At 37.0% G+C, this 23,031-nt stretch overlaps 1 protein-coding gene across 4 annotated transcripts in view; it reads right to left on the bottom strand.

Moving 5' to 3' along the window:
• LOC139694679 (fap1 adhesin-like) overlaps positions 1-23,031 on the bottom strand; it is a 223,224-nt gene continuing 200,193 nt past the window's right edge. For all 4 annotated transcript variants that reach the window (XM_071593177.1, XM_071593175.1, XM_071593178.1 and 1 more), the window contains 5 exons: positions 15,213-15,387; positions 14,717-14,943; positions 10,782-11,184; positions 5,064-8,030; positions 1-539 (listed from right to left, as the gene is read on the bottom strand). In XM_071593177.1, the coding sequence (XP_071449278.1) occupies positions 346-539; positions 5,064-8,030; positions 10,782-11,184; positions 14,717-14,943; positions 15,213-15,387 (3,966 nt within the window). In that variant the 3' untranslated portion in view covers positions 1-345. The remainder of the gene's footprint in view (positions 540-5,063; positions 8,031-10,781; positions 11,185-14,716; positions 14,944-15,212; positions 15,388-23,031) is intronic.

The following is a 23,031-nucleotide window of genomic DNA, read 5'->3' as shown; positions in this document are numbered from 1 at the left end:
AATGCTTAACCATAAATTTATTAACATGGGCTCAGTTTGCCGTATCCATCAGTTTATACAATGGTAATCAAGTAGACGGGTGTAAATAATACATGTACTCCATATGATGACAAAAATATAGCTGTGATTGCATAATGTCATTAGAGTAACATCAATCAGTTATATACTGATGCATTCAGTGGTAAACCATAACAAGTCTTTACATCCCTTGGTGCAGTTAGAATTTCTCTGTAGATTCTTTGACCATCATTTTTTTACACAGTAGCACCAACTTTTCAGGTTAGGGAGATATTAACATTTACAAGAGCCAAGGTAACTTTACATTTCTTACACTTTGGTACTATCTCAGACTTTTGAGGCAAAAGTGACAGGGCGATAGTATTCAATGTTTTGACCCCAACCCCTTGGTGCCGTGTTGTAGTTGGCAAAGTTTGAGAGCTGGACTCGTGGTCCAGGGGGGGGTGGGAGTTGTGCTTGAGGAGGCGGTGGCAGTGGCTGCTCTGGTCTCTGTGGTTTGGCATCCCGCGGAGCAGAATAAACTGAAAAATAAGGCAAATGCTGTCAGAAGCATGCTTAATTTAATTTCATTTTGTGTATGAGGCATCCAAGGAAATCTTATTTTTCAGTAGGCCCTTATTAGATTATTTTACTGCAGTTAATTCTAAAGTACAGGCAGGGTTTCTATAGTTTTCTACTGTAAATACACTTTTCTACATGTAACTAAATTTCATTTTCTACACATATTTATATTAAGACAATAGGGAAACTTTACCTTATTCAATATTTCCTAATTATGAATTGTTTTTACAAACCCTTGACTGAGTGTTGTATCAAGTCCAGTCCTGAACTGCCCTTAACGAGGCATTAATTTGGCTGGAAGTGCTGCCCCCCCCCCCCCCATGAGGTCACTCATGTTGCCTAGCTCAAGAGTTGAGGGCTTAAGATTTTGTAACTCATAGGAATGGATGCTGGACTAAAAATATGAAACACTGAAGAAATCATATGGAGAAGGCATGAATAAGGGTTTGATGTGTAGATCTTACATGCAATTAGATGAAACTTAAGTGGAAATAATGCATGAAAAGATCTTAGTCACCTTTAATATCCACAATAGATTATTATAATTAACAGTAATCAAAAACCCCTCCCCATGGAATGTAACATTGTTGGGATGGAAGGACTTGTGCATTCTTAATGGTCCCTAGAACTGTGTTAATGGGAGAAACAATAATTGCTACCACTGTTTATTATTTGATCCTTAACAAGGTGGCTGTAAATGTATCTGGTCCCAGTCGGGCAGTCATTTTAGTGATGGTGTAACAGTAAAAGAACTATTGAGGAAGGCAATGGGAAATTACCTCAAGTTTTTATCCTAAAAGCTTGTCATGAACACATTTGTGAATATGATTCTTATTAAACTTGGGACCTGGTCTGCTGACCTCAGTGATGTGCATAGTGGTGGGAGAGGTAGGGTTTCTGCAATCATCACTGCACAAAATCCTTTCAGAGTAGAACCAATAGAGACAGCAGTGAAGAAAATACAAAAAAAGAATGAACCAGTTAGAATAGGACTTGGAATGTTAGGATGATGTTGAGGACAGGGAAATCAGAAAATTCAAAGTAGGAGATCAAGAGAAGAAATGTGAACAATTGAATGAAAAGGTGTAAGAGTTAAGCTAGAGGTTGTAGGGAAATATTTCACAATGTATAACTTTTGTTGACTGCTGCTTGAGGAATGCCACTGATACTAAGTTTCAATAATATTGTATAAAATCCTGAGAATATTTAAACGTCACGTCTGAGCTTTCTTCAAGGTGCCCTCATGTGAGGAAAACTGGTATCAGGCAATTTCCTTCAGGACTGGACTGTACAACATAGGTTTATGTTGGAGGAAGGGTGAAATGTGGGTTTTTTTTCTCTGCAAGAAGCTTGCCATTTAGATGTTAGCATGGTATTATGGGCTTTGATTTGCTTATCACTCAATGTTTTTAATTCTGGTGAGAATGAACGTCATACCTGAGTATGATTTGGTTCCCAAGGAATGGTAATGGCTGCAGTCAACCGACAGTTCATAGAACAAATGGGTTGGGAAGCTAATGCATTTATATGAGGTGGGTGACTTGTATGACCTTTGGATTATGAATTATTCAATAACTGATACAGGAATGCTCATTTGGAAAGCATTTTTAAAATCTAGTCGATACATACCTATGTATTGCTGAAAGACTCATTGTGCATTTTTTGGGCCATATTTACACTAAGATAGCAGAAATTAATTAGTTATCAAATCAAATGGAAGTAAATTTTCTTCAGATTCAGGAATTGATAAATGATAACCATATTTTTTGCATTCAGTAACTAACAAATGTTGGTAAAACTTATAAATAGCAATTTTACAGTTATATAAAAATGTTTTAAGAAAAGAATAAAAGTTGTCAATTGTGGTCACAAAGTTAATCAATTCTACAATAAATTCACAGCATTTCATTCTCATTCTGATGTGAAGTACCTAAAAGTTTGTTTTCATGCTGCATGCATCCAAGGCCAATTAGAACTATGTGATCTGTCCATGCATGGGAAAACGCTTTTTATCACATTTCTGGAATAGAAGAGCTATATTCAGGTGCTAAGATACATATTTCTTATAACTAAATAGACCTATTATTGATGCATTGCCTTTATATGTGATAAATGCATATCAGTTTTAGATATGTAACAAAAATAGCTGGTGGTAATTAAGCGAGTTCCTAAATTCAATAGAAAAAGCAGTTCACCCTCAATCTGCCCTTTGATAAGTGGTAAGGGCCCACACACTTCAGTAACCAATAACATTTACATCTTTCGAACCTGTGAAAAGGATATAAAATTAATCATTAGCAACATTTGTAGTAGACCACAGCTGAATGGGATGAGGTTCCATGGTCACTCTTGAAGGGGAATTGCTGCAATCAGCTTTTAGCTCCTATATACTTAATAAAGTCTTTCTGCCTACATAAGCGTTTTCTGGCCACCTAAAAATGCCAGTTGTTATTCCTTTACAAAAAAGTAGGGATCATCAAACAATGTACAATTAATGTCCTTAATCGAAACTTTGTCTTCTTAAAAATATTAAAACAGTCACTGCAAAGAGGATGATAACATTTTTTAAAATAAAAAAGTGTTTTATCAAGTTCTGAATCTTGCTTCTTCAAAGGATGTTCAGTGGAATTTGCCCTTTTTGAACGTATTTGTTCAGTTTTGGATGGCCTAGATTGTCATTTCAACACTGGGCATTTTTTATAGTCTTAATAAGCCACTGATTTATTGGAATGGAATGAAGAGAAATAAGAATAAATATTTTGTTCTTTTTTCATTCCACACAAAAAAGAATTGATCACAGTTATTATATGACCTTTGTTGACTGCATCTTGAGGTATGCCAATAGATACCAAATTTCTCCTCAAATTCGGTTGAGCCCTATCACCACAGCTCAACTGAATTTGCAAACTATCAATTCACAAATACATTTGTGAATTGTTGGGTCTCAAATGGACATTCGATTTTTAATAAGTTTTCTGAGAATTAATATCATCTCAAGATTCATTGATCAAGTTCCCTCTGCCAACAAATGTTCATATGGCATACACCAAATTAACGTATGAAAATTATTTGCACCCTACATATACATCCCTTATTTCAAATTTACCAAACTAGAATGTACAACTTTACCAACAAATTATCTATTTCTTGTTCAATTGAATTTTCCCTTTGGCAAGGCTTCAAACAGAAACACTTATTGTAAGCAAATACAAAATGAAAACAAAGTCCCTCTTGGTCCATCATACATCTCCCTCCTCCTGCATACTTCGTAACAAAACAGTCTCCTTCCAAGAACTCTGTCATAAAGCTCTTACCACAAGAAATCCCTTTTCTTGACTTCAATTCTCCCTCAAAACTAGTCAATTTCCTCTTGATGACCTAATTTCAGACGTGATTTGCATTGGCAACCTTCATAATTTGTCTCATACCAACCTGCCACAATTACATTTTAACCTGTCAAGATAAGAGAGCATCATCCATCACTTCATTATGTTTTATGAGATGGAGCTTTACTGTCCTCCCCAGCTCATGAAATGCTCCAGGGCATTTATCCACCATATCATTTGCATCACATGTTTTTACTTCTTGGACAGAGAAAAATTTAAATTAGAACTTTGTGATAGGGATGGAACTTTCTAATAAGGCAAATATGCCCAAATATGGGCGCAGTCGCTAATTTTTGACATTTCATATGGCTTTTGTATCGATTTTGATGATTGGTAAAAATGAAGATTGAGAGAATTAGCTATAATTGAATACAACTGTTTCTGGCATTTTACCCTATAATACCCCAGTAATATAATAAATACCTTATAATATAATATCCTTGGCATACCTGCTTCAGGCAGATAATCAGATTAATTGTTGATATTGTATTTTTTTAGCTGATACCATTTGTTATGCTATTCATTTAGCTGACACTATACTTTTTTGGTCAGTAAGTATTTATTTGTGTTGATTTTAATGAATATTTTCCAAATTCCACTGGCAATGGGAAGTTCTGGTCAATGGAATATGCAAATCTTTCTGCTGTGGAGGAATTTAATGGGATAATCAAATCTGAAACGTATTATGCTCCTGATAAATCATCCAGATGGATAGTTATCTATTGGACAAGCACAATTTTTCCCCCAATTAAATTTTGATTAGAAATAATTGCATCTTCAATACAATTATTACCATTTTACAACCAGAGAGCTGCGATTGATGTACAAAATGCAATCTGAAATGAAATGAAACACACTCATGCATCTACATTTCTGCAATGGCATGCCATCTTCACTAGGATGGTTATCGTAAAAGCATTCCTTCATGCAAAGTGCACATTATGCATTGCGTCACAGTCAATGGGAAGGTCAAAACCCAACCTCAAATTCTGAGGTTGGGTTTTTAAAGCCAGGGTGTTTGAAAAAAAGAGGGGTCTTGGATTTGGAGGAGGGAAAAACATAATTGAGGTTTTTTCATCCCAAAGTTGCAGGCCTTGCCTGGTGAGTCTTTAGGCTGGCTTGGTAATTCCGCTCCTGGGACTGCTCTCTGCTGAGGTTGCGGCTGTTGAGTGGGATCTGGCACTGCAGACAAAGGAATGGAAGAGGTTGAGGCAAGTGACACTTGGTATTGTGTCGTCTGTGATCCATGGACGGTGGAAGTTTTTGATCCCCTAAGGCATTCGTCAAGCGCTGCTCCCGATGGTTTCATCCACCCTGGTTGAGGTATTGTATGTGAGATTAAGGTTGGGCTGGCACCGCTTGCAAACTTATCTCGAATCTCTTCATAACGTGCCCTAGAAGCTGAATATCTATGCCGTTCTGTCTTCTCAGTTTTGCTTTGTTGTGAGCTAATGTTTGAACTGATTTGAAGGTTTGGTTGAGCCTGAAATGTTTCCATGGTCTGTGACGTGCTTTGGAATATTTCTTTGGAAAAATGTTTTTGTTCAAAATATTGAGTGCTTTGTGATTCTTGTTGTGTTTGCTGCTCCTTAAAACTGGATGACGTTTTATGCTCCTCTACAAAACTCTCCTGCATCTGTGTCGACCCTGTGGATTTTTCTGAAACTGGAGCTTGCTGATAAGGTGGTGGTTCATATTCTGCTTTGGAATCAACTACAGTCTCTGAATGAGATTCCTCTATTTTCTCTGTTTCTTGAGACTGCTGAGTGCTGGAAATCTTTTCAGAGTGCATGGATGTTGAAATAGATGTCTCTTGCTGCAGTAGTGACAATAGGTCTTTTGTATCCATGAGTTGTGCATCAAATTCTGGTGGAGGTAATGGTGGAGATGGCGATGATTTCTGTTTGCCTTCTGCTTGGAGGTCCCTTGTGTCCATGAATTTCATATCAAATGAGGGAGGTGACAAAGGCGGAGACACTTCCTTGTTGAGGTCTTTTGTGTCAACATACTTTGCATCAAACTGGGGTGGAGGTAGTATTAGGCCGTCTCCGTTCTTATTTCCTTCAATTGTTCTAGTTTCCTCAGAGATTTGACCTTGCATGTTGTTTGCTGAGAGGCATTTGGCATTAAAGCTGACTTTTGACACTTTTTGGATTTCCTCACTCTGGCATTGTTTCATATCATAAGTGGATAAATATTGTACATCAAAGCTGGGTTCAAGAGGTGGGCTCAAGCTTGGTGATTTCTTTGTTTGTACATGCTCTGCACTGGATGGTTTGGCTTCCTCCACTTTTGTTTCTACTAAGTTCTTTTGGTCTTCTGTGAATTTTTGTGCAGAAAACTGTTGATGCTCTTCAATCTTATGTTCTCTTTTAACTTCCATGCTCACGAAAGATTCCTCTTTTGATGTGAACATCTTAGTTTCCTCTGAGGATGATTTGTAGCCCTGCTGAGAGCTGGTTTGCATCTGGGAGAACAGCTGGCTACTCTCTTCGCTTTTCATTACCACATCTTTCTTTTCAGATTGAGAGCTCATAATGCTCTTTTCCATCATTGACTTTGATACCTCTTCCTCAGTCACCTTCTGACATTTCTCAACTTCTACTTTCTTCATGTCAGTGACAACTGATTCCTTTGCCATTACCTCCCTTTTTTCCACAGATTCTTGAGTTTCCTGATTTCTTTCCATTAGGATATCTTCCTGTGTTTTCACCATATCTGATTGTTTTTCTTGAGGTATTGGTTGGGTGTTAGGAGGAGTGTTATCTATCTCGCATGCCTTGACTTCTTCCCGTTGTTGTTCGATTTCCACTTGAGCCACTTTTTCTGTGTGTGTCATCTCTTCTGAAAACTGTTGCTTTTGTGATTCAGACTGCTGTGCTTCCCGAACCACACTTTTCTCTTCCTGCACCCCCAATGTGCCTTCAGAAGTGAGCTCTTTGACTTTTTCTGTCTCTGTGGCCTTCTGCTCATGCTTTGCTTCCTGATGTGTGGTCTGGGCTCTCTCCATGGAAACGTCTTCCTGGATGGTCTTTGATTCTGATTGGCTGGTTGTGAATTCCTCATGCATCATCGACTGACTCTCTTCTATGATCTCCTTAGTTTCTTTCACCTCCTTCATTTCCTTCACTTCATGGAATTCCTTCACTTCTTTAGATTCCTTCAATTCTTTAGATTCCTTCAATTCTATGATCTCTCTGCTCTCTTTCATTTCCTTGTTGTCTTTCATTACCATTGTTTCTGAACCAATACTTTGACTGAATTCTGAGGGTGCCATTGAGATTTCTGTCTTTGATTGTTGCATCATGCCACTGAAGTCCGTGAATGTTGTGCAATGTTCATTCTGTGGTTTATCTGCCATAGTGTGAAGCTGAAAGTCGCTAACTGGCATTGGTAGATTTGACTGTTGTGAGAATGATGGCTGACCTCCAGTTGGCGTCAGATCCTCTGGTGTTCCCATTGGTGAAACAGATGACATTTGTTTGTACTTCATCGGGGGCCTGGAGCTTTGCTCAAAACTGTCGATGAGTTCTTTCACGTGGACTCGCTCGTAAGATTCCTCCCCTGATTCATAACTGATTAATTGAGTGCTTTCTGGCCTATAATCCTGACCATAATTTGGAACTGGAGGTTGAAATTGAATGGGTTGGAAACCATAACTTGAGCTGAAACCCTCTCGTTGAGCACGTTCTTCAACGTAGCTTCGTATTGTTTCTACGGATTTGGCTCGCAATTCCCTATCATCGAGGTCACGACTGAATGCTTGGACGGTCGCGACATAAGTCTGGGGTGGGCCCTGCTGTGCTCTCAAGGACATGGCATGTTGTTGATGCTGCTCATTGATTTGCTGAGTTTGGGAAGTTGTCTGTTGCATGCCATATGTTTCAGTGAATTGTGATTGGGAGGGAGAGAAGGAAGGTGGTTCAGAGGGGAGTTGCTGCGATGGATCTGCATTCAGTTGTGAAGCAAGGTTGAAGGCTTGAGGTGGTTGAGTGCTGAAAGCCGCTGTGTTAGTAGCAGATGGAGATGCACCCGATGGTGTGAAGTTAGAAGCTTTCTCCATTCCTGTTTGGGACGTTTCCATTTAAAATTTTTAGGGATATGGGTAAAAAACACAAAATATTCCTAGTGCAAAATTGGAAGAAAAATGGGCAAAAAAGCTACTAGCACAAAATAACCCTGGCTTGTATCATATAGTATAAATTAGATATTTAAGTTAATCAGATCAAAAGCAAGTAAGCAACAGTGCTTAAAAAAGGTGTGAATGCTATGTGATGGCTAACTGTTAGAAAGTGAGGTGGTAAGCAATAATTAAATTACCACTCCAAATAAAATAAAGATAGGTAATCAAGAATATAAAATTATGGGTATGAGCTAATCTTTTTTTGAAAAGCTCTACATTCATTCTTTAAGCTAGAAAATGTTATTTAAGTTAATCAGCAATCTATGGAAATATTAAAATTTTGTAGGAATAAAGTGGGGGAAGATGTATTTATATACAGTATGGAAGAAAGTTGTAATAATCTACAAAAACCTATGGTAGAGCATTGTTGTGGCGTACATTGAGCAATATTCATTTGCCATTATGCATTTTTTAAACATGCACTCAATTCATTAAGTAACATTCCATTATAATTTTTAATCATTTCCATCAAAGCAAATATTTACATATGTGTTTATTATTACCCATATCTTTAGAGTGACAAGTCTATATTGTATTAATAGCTGGAAGACATAAATATTATATGCAACATACACAGAGAATTGCTGGGGTATTTGATCACTCAATATGTCGTTTTTGTAGGATTTTTCTGTTGGGCCCCATGATGCATTTTAATTCAATACATTATGCGTTTCAGTTGGGCAGGCAAGAGGCAGATACTATTGTGTACTAGCTGATATAATTCTATATTTGTTTGCCTATTAATCATATGTTTAGACTGGGGTTCAGACATATATTAGAGTTGTCCTTAATTGAGAATTTTTGGGCATCATAACTTTTTAGAATTTAATGACAAATTTTCTCTATTGTGGCATTTCTAAAAATTTTATTGCCTTACAAACAGTGTTTTTAAGTGAAGGACTATCAGCTTTTAAGTAAGATACATAATTTTTCCAGGAATGGATTCTGCATTTCTGCCAACAATTTTTTATAAACTGTCAGTTGTTACATCAGAATTTGAGCCACTGTAAACCTCAAGGTATATATAAATCATCTGAGCCAAATATAACGTCACTTGGCAAGATAAAACTTTCAATGCTCTCCTTAATTGCCTTTGGAATTTAGTCTCTTTTCATCCTTCTCTAATTCTGGACTTCGATTGATTTTGCACAGTTAAAAAGACTATTTGCCGGTCTCTGAAGTTAGTTCCTTAATTTGGGGTGAATTTCTGAGTTTCAATAAAATGATAGACTTGTACAAATTCAAATGAGCACCAGTAATGAACTCATAAATAGTATATGTAGCCAAAAAATATACTATAATCTATAATTTATTAATGTTGGTTCATTCGCTTTGTGAAAAATAGTAGTGATTTTAGCCATATAATTTTTAAACATTGAGAAGAAGAAAAATTTCAAAAGGGAGCATAAATTGGTTGGGGAAGTGATTGTTGCCCACCCCTTTCAGCTGAAATTAATATAAAAAAATCACAATTTCAGGCTTGAATTTTTGGAACTTATCCATAGGGAAAATAAAGCAGATTTGTCATTGCCACTTGATGTTTTAATCTTGTTGCCTTTTTTCTTATTTTAATGCATTGAATCATCATCAGATGAAACCTTGGCCGCAAGAATAAAACACTAAGTGGATTAACAAAGCTGCATTTTTTCTTTCCAACACTAATTAATTAAACTTTAGATGGCTTAGTTGATGAAATTCTCCATCAAATTTTTCGGTCATAAATGACTCCCTTATCACTGGAATGCATGGTCAGAAAATGGATCCTTACAAAGGGGTTTTATTATATTAATCAAGGTCTGTTTGATCTTAATTTCCATGTATCCATTTACATTCAGGGGTTTTCCGGTCCCCATTTACTGTAGCATGTAGATATATCTCATTCATTCAAATTTGAGAACATAGAAAAGTGCTGCCCTTCATTCCATTGGTCTCTTCCGCATTCCATGATAGACTTCTGCTTAGATGCAGGTCTATAAATTAATACAACAGAAAATAATACCACAACAGCATAGTCTGGGCATAAATATTCTCCTCACTCAGTGTCAGCTAAATGCTAAATTAATAGACATTAATAAATTTTATACAGCATATTCATTCTGGGACTAGATCTTTGCTCATGACTGATGGTTTTTTCCTTATTGTCCTGAGGATTGCATAATTTTGGCCAGAATATTTAAAATATCAGTCACATTTTCCTGTAATTTAACACTGAAATCAATGAAAACATATTGCAGAATTGCTACATAATTTCCTTGACTGTCTTCTATAAACTATCTTAGACCTCCTGACTGACTTCTCTTGTAATTGGCTCTATGCATTTTAATAATAATGAAAATGCATATTGCTAATCTTTTATTCTTTACATCACTTGCAATGCATGGGTGATACTCTTGACTAATTTTTTGTTATTCTGACAGTTAGGCATTAATATTTGAATGTATGCTGTTAAAATACAACTGGATGAAGTTCCTGGGAATTAGATAGTCTGCCATGTTGAGTTAACTCTTGAATGAGATTAAAATAAAGTTGATGGCTTTCAGATTTTAGTCAGTTGGGCTCCCACCAGCTGGATACCCATTTTGCCATAGAAGGCATTCACTTCATTTCAAGCATGCCTTTAGAGTCTCCCTTACTTGGCTCCATTGGGGTCCATCCTCGGGGAGCCTTTGGCCTGTAAAGGTCTTCCCTCCCCAGACCGAAAGGTGCTGCTGGCTGTGGTGCAGGCTGTGGTTTGGCAGGCAGCTGCTGTTGGGGCATGGGAGGGGGGGCATACGCTGGTGTAGGGATGAATGAGGGTGCAAAGGATGGTGCAGGAGGTGCCTTAGCTGTTGGGAAGGAGGGTGTGTATGGAGGCAGGGGTGAAACAGCCCTGGCTGCCCTCACAACTGTCTCTGCAACCTCTGCAGCCGTCGTCGAGCCGAAACCTCCGAACACTGGTGGGGTGACCTCCTGGAAGGCAGTGTCCACCGATCCAGTCTCCAGGGCTGCCTCCCATGGTGACTTGACCAGCCTCAGCTTTGGCTGCGTAAATCGTTCCTGTTTTGCGGGTTGAAACATCAAACTTTCATTTTGGACTCATTTCTAAGTGATTCTCTCATTGGTGGTTTTCTTTAAATACCTATGGCAATTAGCATAATAAATTGGAGTAGTAGTTTTTTTAGGAGAGGTGACTGACAGCTAAGGTCATTTGCTCCATTAGGGAAGGATGAATGGTGGAGAGAAACCCGGTGTTGGTATTAGCCTGCTCCTAAAGGAAAGGTGCTAAGGGGCCTGCAGCTTAACGTCCCATCTGACAGATGGCGCACTCACTCAAAGTGCCCTCCACAAAGCACCATAAGTAGGGACCAGGCCACTGAAAAACATTTGTCCCCACAGGGATTTGAACCCGGGCCCTCTGGGTGAGAGGCAAGTATGTTCCCCACTGCACCATCCCAATCCCCTTTATTATGAATTCGAATTGGCATTATTGGGTTTTCATGACTGTGGTTATTTTGTGCCATAAACTATTCCTGAGGAAAATTAATGCATATCTGAAGAGGTGCAAGCATGATGTAGAATTTGAACCTGTATCTATGGTTTAAACCAGGAGGGACCGCTCCTGTAAGCTTTAGAGGTTAGTTGGGGCAAGGACTATGCGGTTTCTCTAGACTCTACAAAAGTATCATCAATCATAACAAAAAAATTAAATTTAAATTCCTTAAATTAGTGTATCAATGTTATATAATTTGAAAGAGTGGCTGCCTTTGATAGTTAAATTTATTATCCCCAAAAATCCATTTTTCATACACAATACAAAATACATTTTCCTTTTGAGCACATAGGGAATGTGAAACATTTTAGCAAAATTAAGATTGGTTTATTATATTTTTGTCAAACTTATGCTCTAACTATGCAATTTTGAGATCAAATGATGCATTTTTATGTATCAGTCAAAACAGCTACTAATGTAGCAGTGATGATCTATTTTAAAAGTGCAATGATCTCAAGGTAAAAATAATTTGTCTTTTATGGGATTGGAACTCTGATCCCTTAAATGTCCCTTAAATGTCATGCATGTCAAAAAATATGAGGTAAGAGTGAGACAGGAAGACTTTCACTGTGTATCTTGGATTTGCAGTCCTTCGGCTAAAGGCTTTTGGAATGTAAAATCTGTCGTTGTTTGAGACCACTGAAAAATTACATTTTTAAAAATTTGGTTGGAACTTCATTCATGCCATTGAAATGCATTTTCCATATACTTGTTGTATTGTAAATGCATTGAAATTAAATGAGCTTTATAGATTTATGAACATTGCTTGATGATATTCAATTAGCTGTTTTCAATCATATAAAAAGTTGTTTGTTGTCTCCTGCGTAAATTTATGGAATAGCATAACATATTGAAATGAAATGAAATTATTGACTTTGTAATTCGACACACTTTCCATACACAAAATTTTGTGGAATAACAAAGTCAATAATTTCATTTCATTTCAATGTGTAAAGTTGTGTTCGGAAGTAATGTGCTACAAAAATAATAGGATTTAATTTACTGTCACTTATTATTGAAAGACTTAATAATTTTATCCCACCTTAACTCAAAACCACATATAGATAATGTAATAATGTCATCTCTGCCTAAAGCAACACCTACATGAATCTAGATTAAAATATCAATATTATTAATATTTTTTCATCAACTTATTTTAATTGGTGCCCTTTTAAGAAAATATTAATTATGTGTGAAGCATCCATGCTTAGCTAACAAGCCAATTTTGTGTAAACTATTGTCATCATTTATGAATAAACTGGGAAAAATATCACTCATCAGGTGATTATGATTATTTGCAGAGTTAAGAATTTGCAAACACCAAATCACCACTGACTACTAGTGAGAGGTGCACCTTAGTGCCTCAGCATCATTAGCAAACTATTTTTTTTAATAAGTTGGTGTCAAATGAGTTGGCTTGTTTCTTCTGTGAAAATAGCACATATTTGCATGGGATCGGCATTCTGTAAAAATGGGATTTTATTGTAGTATAATGATGAAACTGTTAATATCTTTCAATTTCTCCAAAAGGTATTATTTTAGGCATTATAATTTTCATAAATTTCATCATGACTGTTTACAATTTATATGTCTATACAAAATGCTAGCCATTCAGTGTTCTCTCACAATGACTAAATATTTACAATTTATTTCGTTTATAACTGTAAACTAAGTAGTTTGAGGTGTAATTCTGTGAAAGTGATGATTATTCAATGAAATGGCAGTCATGATACTTTTTCAGCAGCATTTATTGAAACATCTGTTCCTGGTTTCATCTTAACATGACAGTGTGTCACCATTCTGAAACATGCATGTCAATGTGTAAGGGGTGGGGAAGGAGAGGCAGAGGTGTTTTGAGGGGAAGTTGGAGGAAGGCAGGGGGTGTTGGTCGGCGGATGAAAGATTAGCGATGTGCCCCAAAAGAGGACGGGTGTAAATGTTGAAGGGAGAATGTACAAGTGTCATCTTGTGGATCTTTAAAACTATGAGGTGAGTAGAAAGGCTGGTTATAGCTTTATCTCCTTGTTTTGCTAAACATTTTTTTCATATTGTGCATTATAGATTTGGTTATTAACTTCCATAGAATACTATTATTTATGACTGCCCATTATGTCAAAATAAAAATATAGTTAGGGCAGCTGGCAACAAAACCCTCAAGCTTAACTATAGAAACCTGTTGTCAGTGCATTAGAAAAAGAATCATTGATAATTATTCAATCAAAATTATGAAATACTTTGTTTTATTTCTCCATAAGGGAAACCTGGAATGATACAGCATTTGAAGTCAGCTCTGTGTTCTCATGGACAGAGAATATTGAGATGCTAAATTATATTTAAAAAAAGTATAGTATAACATTTTATCCTGAGTGTTTTTAGAGGTGTGTACAAAGGAAAAAGTGGGATGTTGTTGAGAAAAATTTTCAAAATGAAGTGATTTCCTGATTGCGATGCATATACTTATCTTACATTTTCTAAAGTAGCATCTTTTTGAGAAAACAAATTGCTTCATTCTCATTAAGAGTGTGAGTTGTATATTAGCTTCCAGATTTTTCACCCGAAAATAAAGTGTAAATTGTTGACCAGCTTCTACAAATACCCATTATTTGAGTGATGGATGGATTTTTTTGTGGGTTTATATGGGAGAGAAATATTATTGTTTAATTAAAATGAGTTTCATATTGAAAACTAATTATTATTAATCTTAAGTTAATTTTATTACTCATTAGCTCTTGGAAATAAGAGTTTAAACTTTTTCGGTTTGACTTTTAAGATGAAGTCTTCGAGCATGATTATATCCGCACACATATTTCTTTACTATGGTTATTGTATCAATTTTAAGGCCATCCATTGGGTTTAAGGATGCTGCCATACCTCATTCTGTGCATTTTGATGCCATCGTTTTGGTAAAAATATTACAATTAATATATCTAAGTGTGTATTTAATTACTTACAATTTTTTTCCCCAAATTATCCTCTCATGTTTCCTTCCAATATGGCTATTGATGTGTTTTTGGGTGAAAGTGTGAAGTCTTTGCTTACCTGGATCTCGTTCATTTTTTGGATATGTTCCACTCGTTTATGGTCCAGATATGAGGGCGGGGGCAGCGGTGTGGAGGCCTTGGGAGTTTGTGGTTTCATTGTCATCATGGATGACATTGAACTACTCTGTGATTCCATGGCAATGCTAGAGGATGAAGTTTTCACTGTAGTTTCATCCACCACCCAATTTTCGGATCGTTTTCGACGCTTGGCAAAAAGTTCAGCACCTGAAATTACAAGAAGCGAGACATAAGTTTTCCATGGTTCTGTTTCAAAGTGAAGGAATCCCAAATTTATCACCACCATTTAGTACTTTTTTTTTAAAAGTTCCCCCTTTGGTATTTTACTGACTTAACAAAGCTCAGTACCCTATATTAAGTGTGTATTATATAGTCATTTCTTTGATATTGTCCATAGAAGTAAATCCTTTCCTGGAAATAATAGACAAAGATCACCGTTTAATTGATTGGAAATGTTATGTGCCAGCTTGTCTTACCTCTTCCTTTGGGAGAATTAAGATCCTTCACCAAATCAAAGACAACTTCTGGGCTCATGGGAGCAGTGTCCACGGGTATTCCTTGCCTCCTCAGGCTGGCCAAGTCCTGAATTTGGCCGCGAGGGTTCATCACAAGGCGAAGGTTTGAGTTGCTCTTATCCTTAAAATGCACCTCCTGGAGGGAGCAAGGGGGAAGAAATTACTCTCATGCTGCGTCCTGTGGCTATTTCATGAGGTAAGTCGAATATTGTTAAAAATCATATTTTGACCCAAAATACTTTTTGATATCATACTGGGCATTCAATCTTTCTCTTTACACTGTTCTCACTTGGAATTAATTAACTACCTAATAGTCTTTAGCTTGAGGAATGGTATAATATTCAATTAGACCTTCACATTTTGTGTTCCATGGCATTCAAATGCCTCTAATCAATTACTAATGCCCATATTAAGGCATATTCAGCACTATATATGTGCTTCTTTTGCTGTCATTGTTGTAACACCCAAGTGCAATAACTCATAATGAGCAATTGAAGCATTAGCATTTAATATTCTGCTGTATTGGTTAAATTTAAGTTGTACCTCAGCAGTTGTCTGAAATATGAAGTAATAATAGTAACCAACAGTAATATAAAGTAATCCACAAAAATAATATCTGAAGGTTTTGGTCTTGAGTGTAGGGTGATATGAGCTTTGAATATTATAAAACATAAGTCGATATATTCATTTGTTGATAATATGTGGACCACATGCCTGAACATTCCATCTATTTTATTTATATTATAATGTTTAAGAATTAATTATTTTATCATTTTGGAAAGATAGCTTGGTGAAAGTTTTTGGCTATTTTAATCAAAGAGACTGCTATTTAAACCGTCTTGGGTTTTTACTTTGGGTAAGGTCTCCCAACTCTGCCGACATTTTGATGAACAACTTGTTCATTGTCTTCAGGGCAGGGCAAAAAACCAGTGCTGAGGGTTTCCTATTGAAACAGCTCTTCTTGTTCTCAGTTGGGGATTTGAATAAGTGTCCCGTGCTGGGGGAAGGGAGGGAGTAAGTGTGGGGAAGCAATACTACTCTGAAGACAATGAGTAAGTCATTCATTAAAACGTCAGTGGAGATGGACCTCACTTAACCCAGAGGAAAGCCATAGCAGATATTGCTAATACCATTTGCCAGGAAAGCAGCAGAGATTTCTTCACACACTAGATTTTTTGCAGAAGGATAATATGAAATTATGCGCTACTATGAGTTCTCTTTAAAGCAAAATTGTCTCTCATAATGTCTCTCCTTTATTTTTAGAAAGTACAAAAGAATGCCATTATCAGTGTGTCCTGACTTACCTTTGGTGACATAGTGTTATTTCTGGAGCAGCAGAATTTTTCATTTAGTAAGCCCCATTTGTATATTTGTTGCCACTTTGTTGACAATATTAATTTCACTACATTCTTTGGCGTGCACGAGAATAATTATGCACTTATCTTATGCATGGCCTCTCTTGTCATTGTGACCCCATTTCAATTCTTGATATTCTCCAGTGGCTTTCACATGGTTATCTATTCATTTAATTTGTGTATCTCTGATTTCCTTACTTTGGAAAACATTCAGCACTTCTAATGTCAAACCGAGTGAGGAAATAGTCACATTGGAAAGCACCTACCATCATTTTCATAAGTCTGTGGGCTGACACCAGCACACCCGGAATTGGGCGAAGGGGAAAACACTTATTGTGTTGGCCCTTGGGATGTGTTAGTTTGGTGTCACCCTGAGAGGCCAAAGTGCCCCACCAGCAATTGAATGCCCTCATTGCAGCATTTCAACCTTGTGTAGTTAGATGGACGGCACAGTCACTAGTGACTTTTCTGGTGTACCTAGGCGAGTGTGATTTTTTGTGGACCATCTTCACCTCACACTAAATCAGAGGAGATCAAAAACCACTTGGGGAAAAAAGTTCTGCGGCAAGAGGTTTACTTATGAACGATTATTTGTTTCTCCAATTTCAGCTTCTTTTAATGTTGGCATTGACTTTTCAATTATTAACAAACTGAAGAAAAAGGAATCCTGGCCAAATGGAGTTACAGTATCCAAATTTAACCCATTGATATTAAAAAAGGTAAAAAACCACATCAACGACCTGGGGAACAAAGCCATCCCCCTTGTTTAGGGTGAACTCAGTTCACCATTTAAGTCCATGTCATCTATTTCTGCTGAGCTCTTACAACATCAGAGACAAACCCATATGGTTACAAGATACACGAGAAGCGCAAGATTGATTCCTGCGGGGCATGTTAATAAGGAAGACTATAAGCTCATTACATCCACCATCTTACACCAAAAAATTCGGCGTATCTGCGACAAAGTGCCGAAACTGAATTCGGTATTGAGTGAATACAACATTTCGATTCTCTGCAATAAGTGAGCCCTGGATTAAAGGTGAAGGAATCCAATCGTTCCGTTTTGATGAATACTAATTGGCCGTTTACTTTCGTCGCCCAGAATACAAAAATGGAGGCGTGTGTATTTTTGTGAGAAATGAGTGTTCATTTAAGGCCTCTTTTTTAATGAAAGTGATTTATAAAGAAATGTGTATAGAAATTGCTGCAATTGAGTTCAAAAAACATTCAAAACATGGGAAATGTGACAATTGTTTGTTAATAAATGGTAATGGCCACCTGAAGGAGATGTCAACGATTTCTTTCTAAAATTTGATAGTAATTATTAAGTTTTGGGAAAAAAACAAGGGTCTAACATTTGGTGATTTCAATATTGAAACATCCTCCCAAAACGATCCATCCACTAAATTTAGTGAAATTCTGGGTCTATACGAATAGACTTCACGTAATCCCCAGTTCCCCAATCAGAGAGATGGCAACCTATTCCAGAAGCATCAACCTTTGTTGTCACTAATCTCCATTTAAACAAAAATGATCTCTCAAAGGTTATCAACTAAAGCATTCCTGACCATTATGCCAAAATGGTATTCGTACCAAAGTCAAAGGAGATGGTGTGTAAGAAATATCGAAGGTATTACCCAATCAATTGTGTGAATGCATGAGCAATAATGTTTGATGTCATGGGATATCTTGTTCAAGTAAAAGCGTGAGCAAGAAATGCATGTTTATTTCATATGGATTGTAAAACTCATCGTTGAAGAATTTTTTCCAAGAAGAACATTTCCTGTGAAAGTTTGTAAAGTGCTGGGTGATTGATGAGGGAAGAGCAACCAGCAATGAATTTAGGGAATTATGCACATTAAGGACGGGATGATCCAGGCTTTTTTAACTACTTCAAGAGATATAAAAAATAGCATAAGTATTTTCTGTTTCATGCAAGGAAATTATATTATAACAAAGTCATCAGCTAATCTGAGAATATCACCAAAACATCATGGCAAGAAGTTAATGTAACTGGTGGAAGGGACCAAGAGAGGAATATCAGAATTAAAAACTGAGGAGGTTGCCAGTTTATTCAATCCAAAGTAATAATAACAAAATAACAAGTAGTAGGCATGGTTCACAATTAATTACCTAACTAATGCACCACTGAATTTACAAAATGCAATAAAGAGGAATGATAGATTTGATGCATGGTTTTACCAGCTTGTGACGTCTTCCATGATCCTCTTTCCTGCAACAGAGGATGAGGTCGTGAAGTGCATTATGAGCTTTAAAAGTAAACCATTGGTTGGTATAGATGATATGCCCACTATGATTATAAAAAAAATGCTCCAAGGCAATAAACAAACCCTTAACATTTAAAATAAATGTTAAGGGTTTGAGGGACAGGCTTATGAGAGACAGGCTTATGAAATATTTCATTAAAAATAAAATTTTGAGCATGGAACAATTTGAATTCCAAGAGGGAAAAGGAACCAATGATGCTCTTGCAAGTTTCCTAAAAAACATAGACTTCTTGGGACTTAAAGGAATACTCTGTGGGTGTATTCAATGATCTTTCATATGAATTTGATCCTGTGGACCATGAAATTCTTCTAAGTAAATGTGAATGCTATGGGATCAGGGTGGTGCCCATTAATGGCTTAAATCATATTTAAAGTACAGGAAACAGATGGTGGGGGTTTCTAGCACTGGGGTCGAAAACATTATGATATATCACTTAATGCCCTTAGAAACAATAAATGTCAGGGTACCATAAGGTAGCATTCTTGGGCCATTATTATTTTACTCTATATCAATGATTTTCCTAGATGTATTGAGAATACTAACATAGTTCTGTATGCAGATAATATAACTCTGGCAATGAGCCACAAGGACCCTAACTTGTTCCAAGCTAAGCTTGATAGCTCATTATTGCTCTTAGAAAAATGGTTTCACGTTAACAAACTGTCTGTAATGTACTAAAAATAAATTATTTAAACTTTAAAAATAGAAGGAAGTGCCTCTGTTGGACTTTGCTTAAAAGGCCAACCCAGAGAATGGGTAAAAAGTACCAGGTATATATTATTATTTATTAAAATATTTGTCTATTGATGAGTTTTTAAACTGGAGGATACATACCAAAGGTCCAAGTTCCACTTTTACAAAAAGTGGATTGATTCTATGAAATCTTGAAAACATTGTAGATTTAAATATACTGACAATGGTTTACTATGGCAACTTTCAGTCACATATGTGCTATGGAATTACTTTTTAGGGAGCATAACCTGGCTTCCATAGAGTTTTATAATGCAAAAAAGATGTTTTAGGTATGCAGCAAAAATACTCCCATGACAAGCTTGTAAACCTTATTTTAAAGAATTGAATATTCTAACTCTACCTTGTCTGTTTATTCATTACCATTGTATATATAATAATAATTAATAATTTTGCCCGCTTGATTAGAACTGGGCAATTTATTGTTTCAACTTTTTTGGGGTACCTTATTTTTAAACATCCAATACAATTTCGTTAATTTTACAAAATACAAAATATGAGTTACATGCCATTCCTTCCTGTCATTCTCTCTGTTCCCACTTTATCTTTTGTTGATAAATCCATGCAATATTTTCCTAATCGGTTCCTTTCCCAATTTTTGGGACGTTATGCAAATATCCAAGGATAGCTTCCAGTTCGCCTCTTTCCTCGGCATAAATTGGGCAATAAAGGACTCTGTGTATTGCTGTCCCCTCCTTCATCATGCATTCACACGTCCCATCCTTTTTATTGAGATCGAGATGGCTTAGTGCCTCTATCCTAGAGACAACAAATATTTTTGAATAGTGTCCTGATCCCTACTTAAGGTGCTTTGTGGAGGGCACTTTGAGTGAGTGCGACGCCCGTCGGATGGGACGTTAAGCTGCATTAAACTAAACTTATTTGTTTTAAAATGGCTATTTAATTTTTATTTATGGTTGTTTTCCGGTTTACAAGTTTGCTTGTAGTAGAATAGGCTTTATTTAAAGGTTTTCTTCGGTGGTGTAATTAATTTATTGTACATATTTTTGCTTCAGACCCACCTATACTTAGTGAGGTGAATAGGACTTAAAAATTGAGTATTATAGTAATTATATTGAGTAATCGCATACAACATACCGGAACAAATTTTTAATTTAATATGCTGAAACAGTTCACCGGATAACATATCATTGAAGTGAGACTCTCATAACTGTTCTTGCCAACATATTTGATTCTGAATCACGATTTATGTCAAGAGCTTTCGGTATTTTATTTCTACTCTGAACGTTCACAAAGCCGTAAAGATTTAATTGAAAATCTTTGGGTAGTTCCTAAACAAAAGAGTGTCTTGCATGCACTCCATTGGTCAGCAAAGGACAGAGGAAAGGTGGAACTTGTGGGTTGGCTGGAATTCCGGGTGTGGATGGTACAAATTGGGGTCTTGGAATATTGAAAATGCCTCTCTTTTACGACGGGTTTCCTCTGTCTGTGCGGACTGCTTTTCCCCCGCAAGACAATATTACGGCACGCTGCACGCGTTTCCCTAAGACGGCCACGAGCCTTTAGCTGCGACCGTGAAATGGTTTGGCGATGGTACGTAGCCATGATGAGGGAACGTGGTCCCACAGCCATTAGAGTTGATGTCCGGAATTCACCAAGTACCTTTTCGTTTCCCCCCCCCCTTGCCTAGTGTAATCCTCAGAGTCCCGCTTCATTCCTCCGGGGGAAAAAAGTTTCATTGGGCTTAAAGTTGCGAGAAAGAGTTTCCATTCCTTGCACGAAGATCCATGTCCGTTGTTTGTTAGCGTGAAATGGCAGTTTTAGGCATCCCGAAACTTTTTTACGTTTTTTCTTGTGAAAATAGGTTGGATTTTTGCGGAGGAATTCGGGCAGTGAAACTGCCAAAGGCATTCTAAAATTTAAAGTGACGGAATTAGAACCAGTCGACGGACATCGTGAGGAATCTCTAGAGCGTCTTAAATTTGTTCATTTTTTGCCTTGTGGCGAGCAGAATTCCCCTTGGACTTCGAAAAATTTAGTCACGGTGGATACCTTTACATCTACTTTTGTAAAAGATTATTAAGTTCGTGAGTAATAGCGTCCATATTCAACGAAAAAAAAATACGATTTGTAACCTTTAAATAGCTTGGCTTATATATTTTTTACTCTTCCGTCAATTGTTTGATGCCCTCTCTTAATACACAAAAATTTTTAATTGTATGTTATTGGTTGACCTTTCTTTGAATTACCCGCTAATTTTTTTCTATTCTGTGTCGAAAACGTTCGATTCCTCTCCAAATTTATGGCGTAAAATGGGTAGCAGCCTGTAGTACTCCTGTATTTAATCTTTTAAACTAAGTATTTTCAACATTATGCGACTCAAATAAAACCTTATGCGACTCTCACGGTAACTCACTCCGAGCCTCTTCTGATCGCAATCCAAATGCAAATCGTCTCCGTGTCTCGTTTGCTTTCGACGCACATGCTCGCACTGCTTGTATCATCTGTTTGGTCATCTGATCTGGTCGCCAGGCCCTGGAGATGGCGGGGCGATGCCGATGCGTCTTGCTTGCACTACGTCCCCTCCCGAGAGGCATTCCGGCTTGGGTCGCGTAATTGCTGTCATGCAGTGCAGGAGGGTACTACCATGCAGTATCCTCGTATAGTAACCTCGTCTACCCGCGGAAAATGGCATCTCGCATCAATCAATTAATATTTTGAACTCTAAAAATTCGTGAAAGGTTGACGGAATGCGAACGCCTTTTCACTAAAATTTTAGGGATGTGATAACAAATCTTGCCAGGGAAGTAGACATTCATACATTACGCAGCCAGAGTATGTTTTGCTTCTTTTATCTGAATGCCCGGTATATCGTGATATTGCGAGGTCTTTATTAATGCTGGATTTTTGGAAGTAAGCTTTAGCGTTTTGCATTTGTAAGCTTACAATTTCCTCTCCTTGTTTTTAGGGACTCCCGCCTGATTTCTTAATTCATCCCGTCACAATTCCTCGTCTTAAAATTTCAAATTATCTTCTTCTGTGAACTTCAAATGATCCAATGCTCACTTTCGCTAGTTAGGCCGCAGCGACGAAGAAGTGACCTCATATTCTGAAAGTGGAATAACTAATGGAAATTGACACCTCTCCTTTAAGACCACCAGTCCACAGCTCCACATAAAAATATATCCCCTGAATCACTATCAAAAAGATAAAATTTGCTATCATAGTCCTAGGAGTGCATTCAGATATTATTATCTCCATTTTTCGTGGCACATATTGAACTTTTTTTCTATTTTTCAAGAAGTAAGAAAACTGTCACTTGAAAGATACTCATACTATTCAGTACCGTATTAAAATTTAATGGAATAGCTTCACGTAACAATGTTGTTTATCCAGATGTAAATTTCGTCGATCTAATCAACTCA

Source organism: Hetaerina americana, unplaced genomic scaffold, assembly GCF_022747635.1.
Source record: "Hetaerina americana unplaced genomic scaffold, ioHetAmer1.1.p SCAF_52, whole genome shotgun sequence".
Taxonomy (NCBI): Eukaryota; Metazoa; Arthropoda; class Insecta; order Odonata; family Calopterygidae; genus Hetaerina; species Hetaerina americana.
The sequence above is the reverse complement of the archived record's forward strand: the minus strand, read 5'-3'. Positions and strand labels throughout refer to the sequence as shown.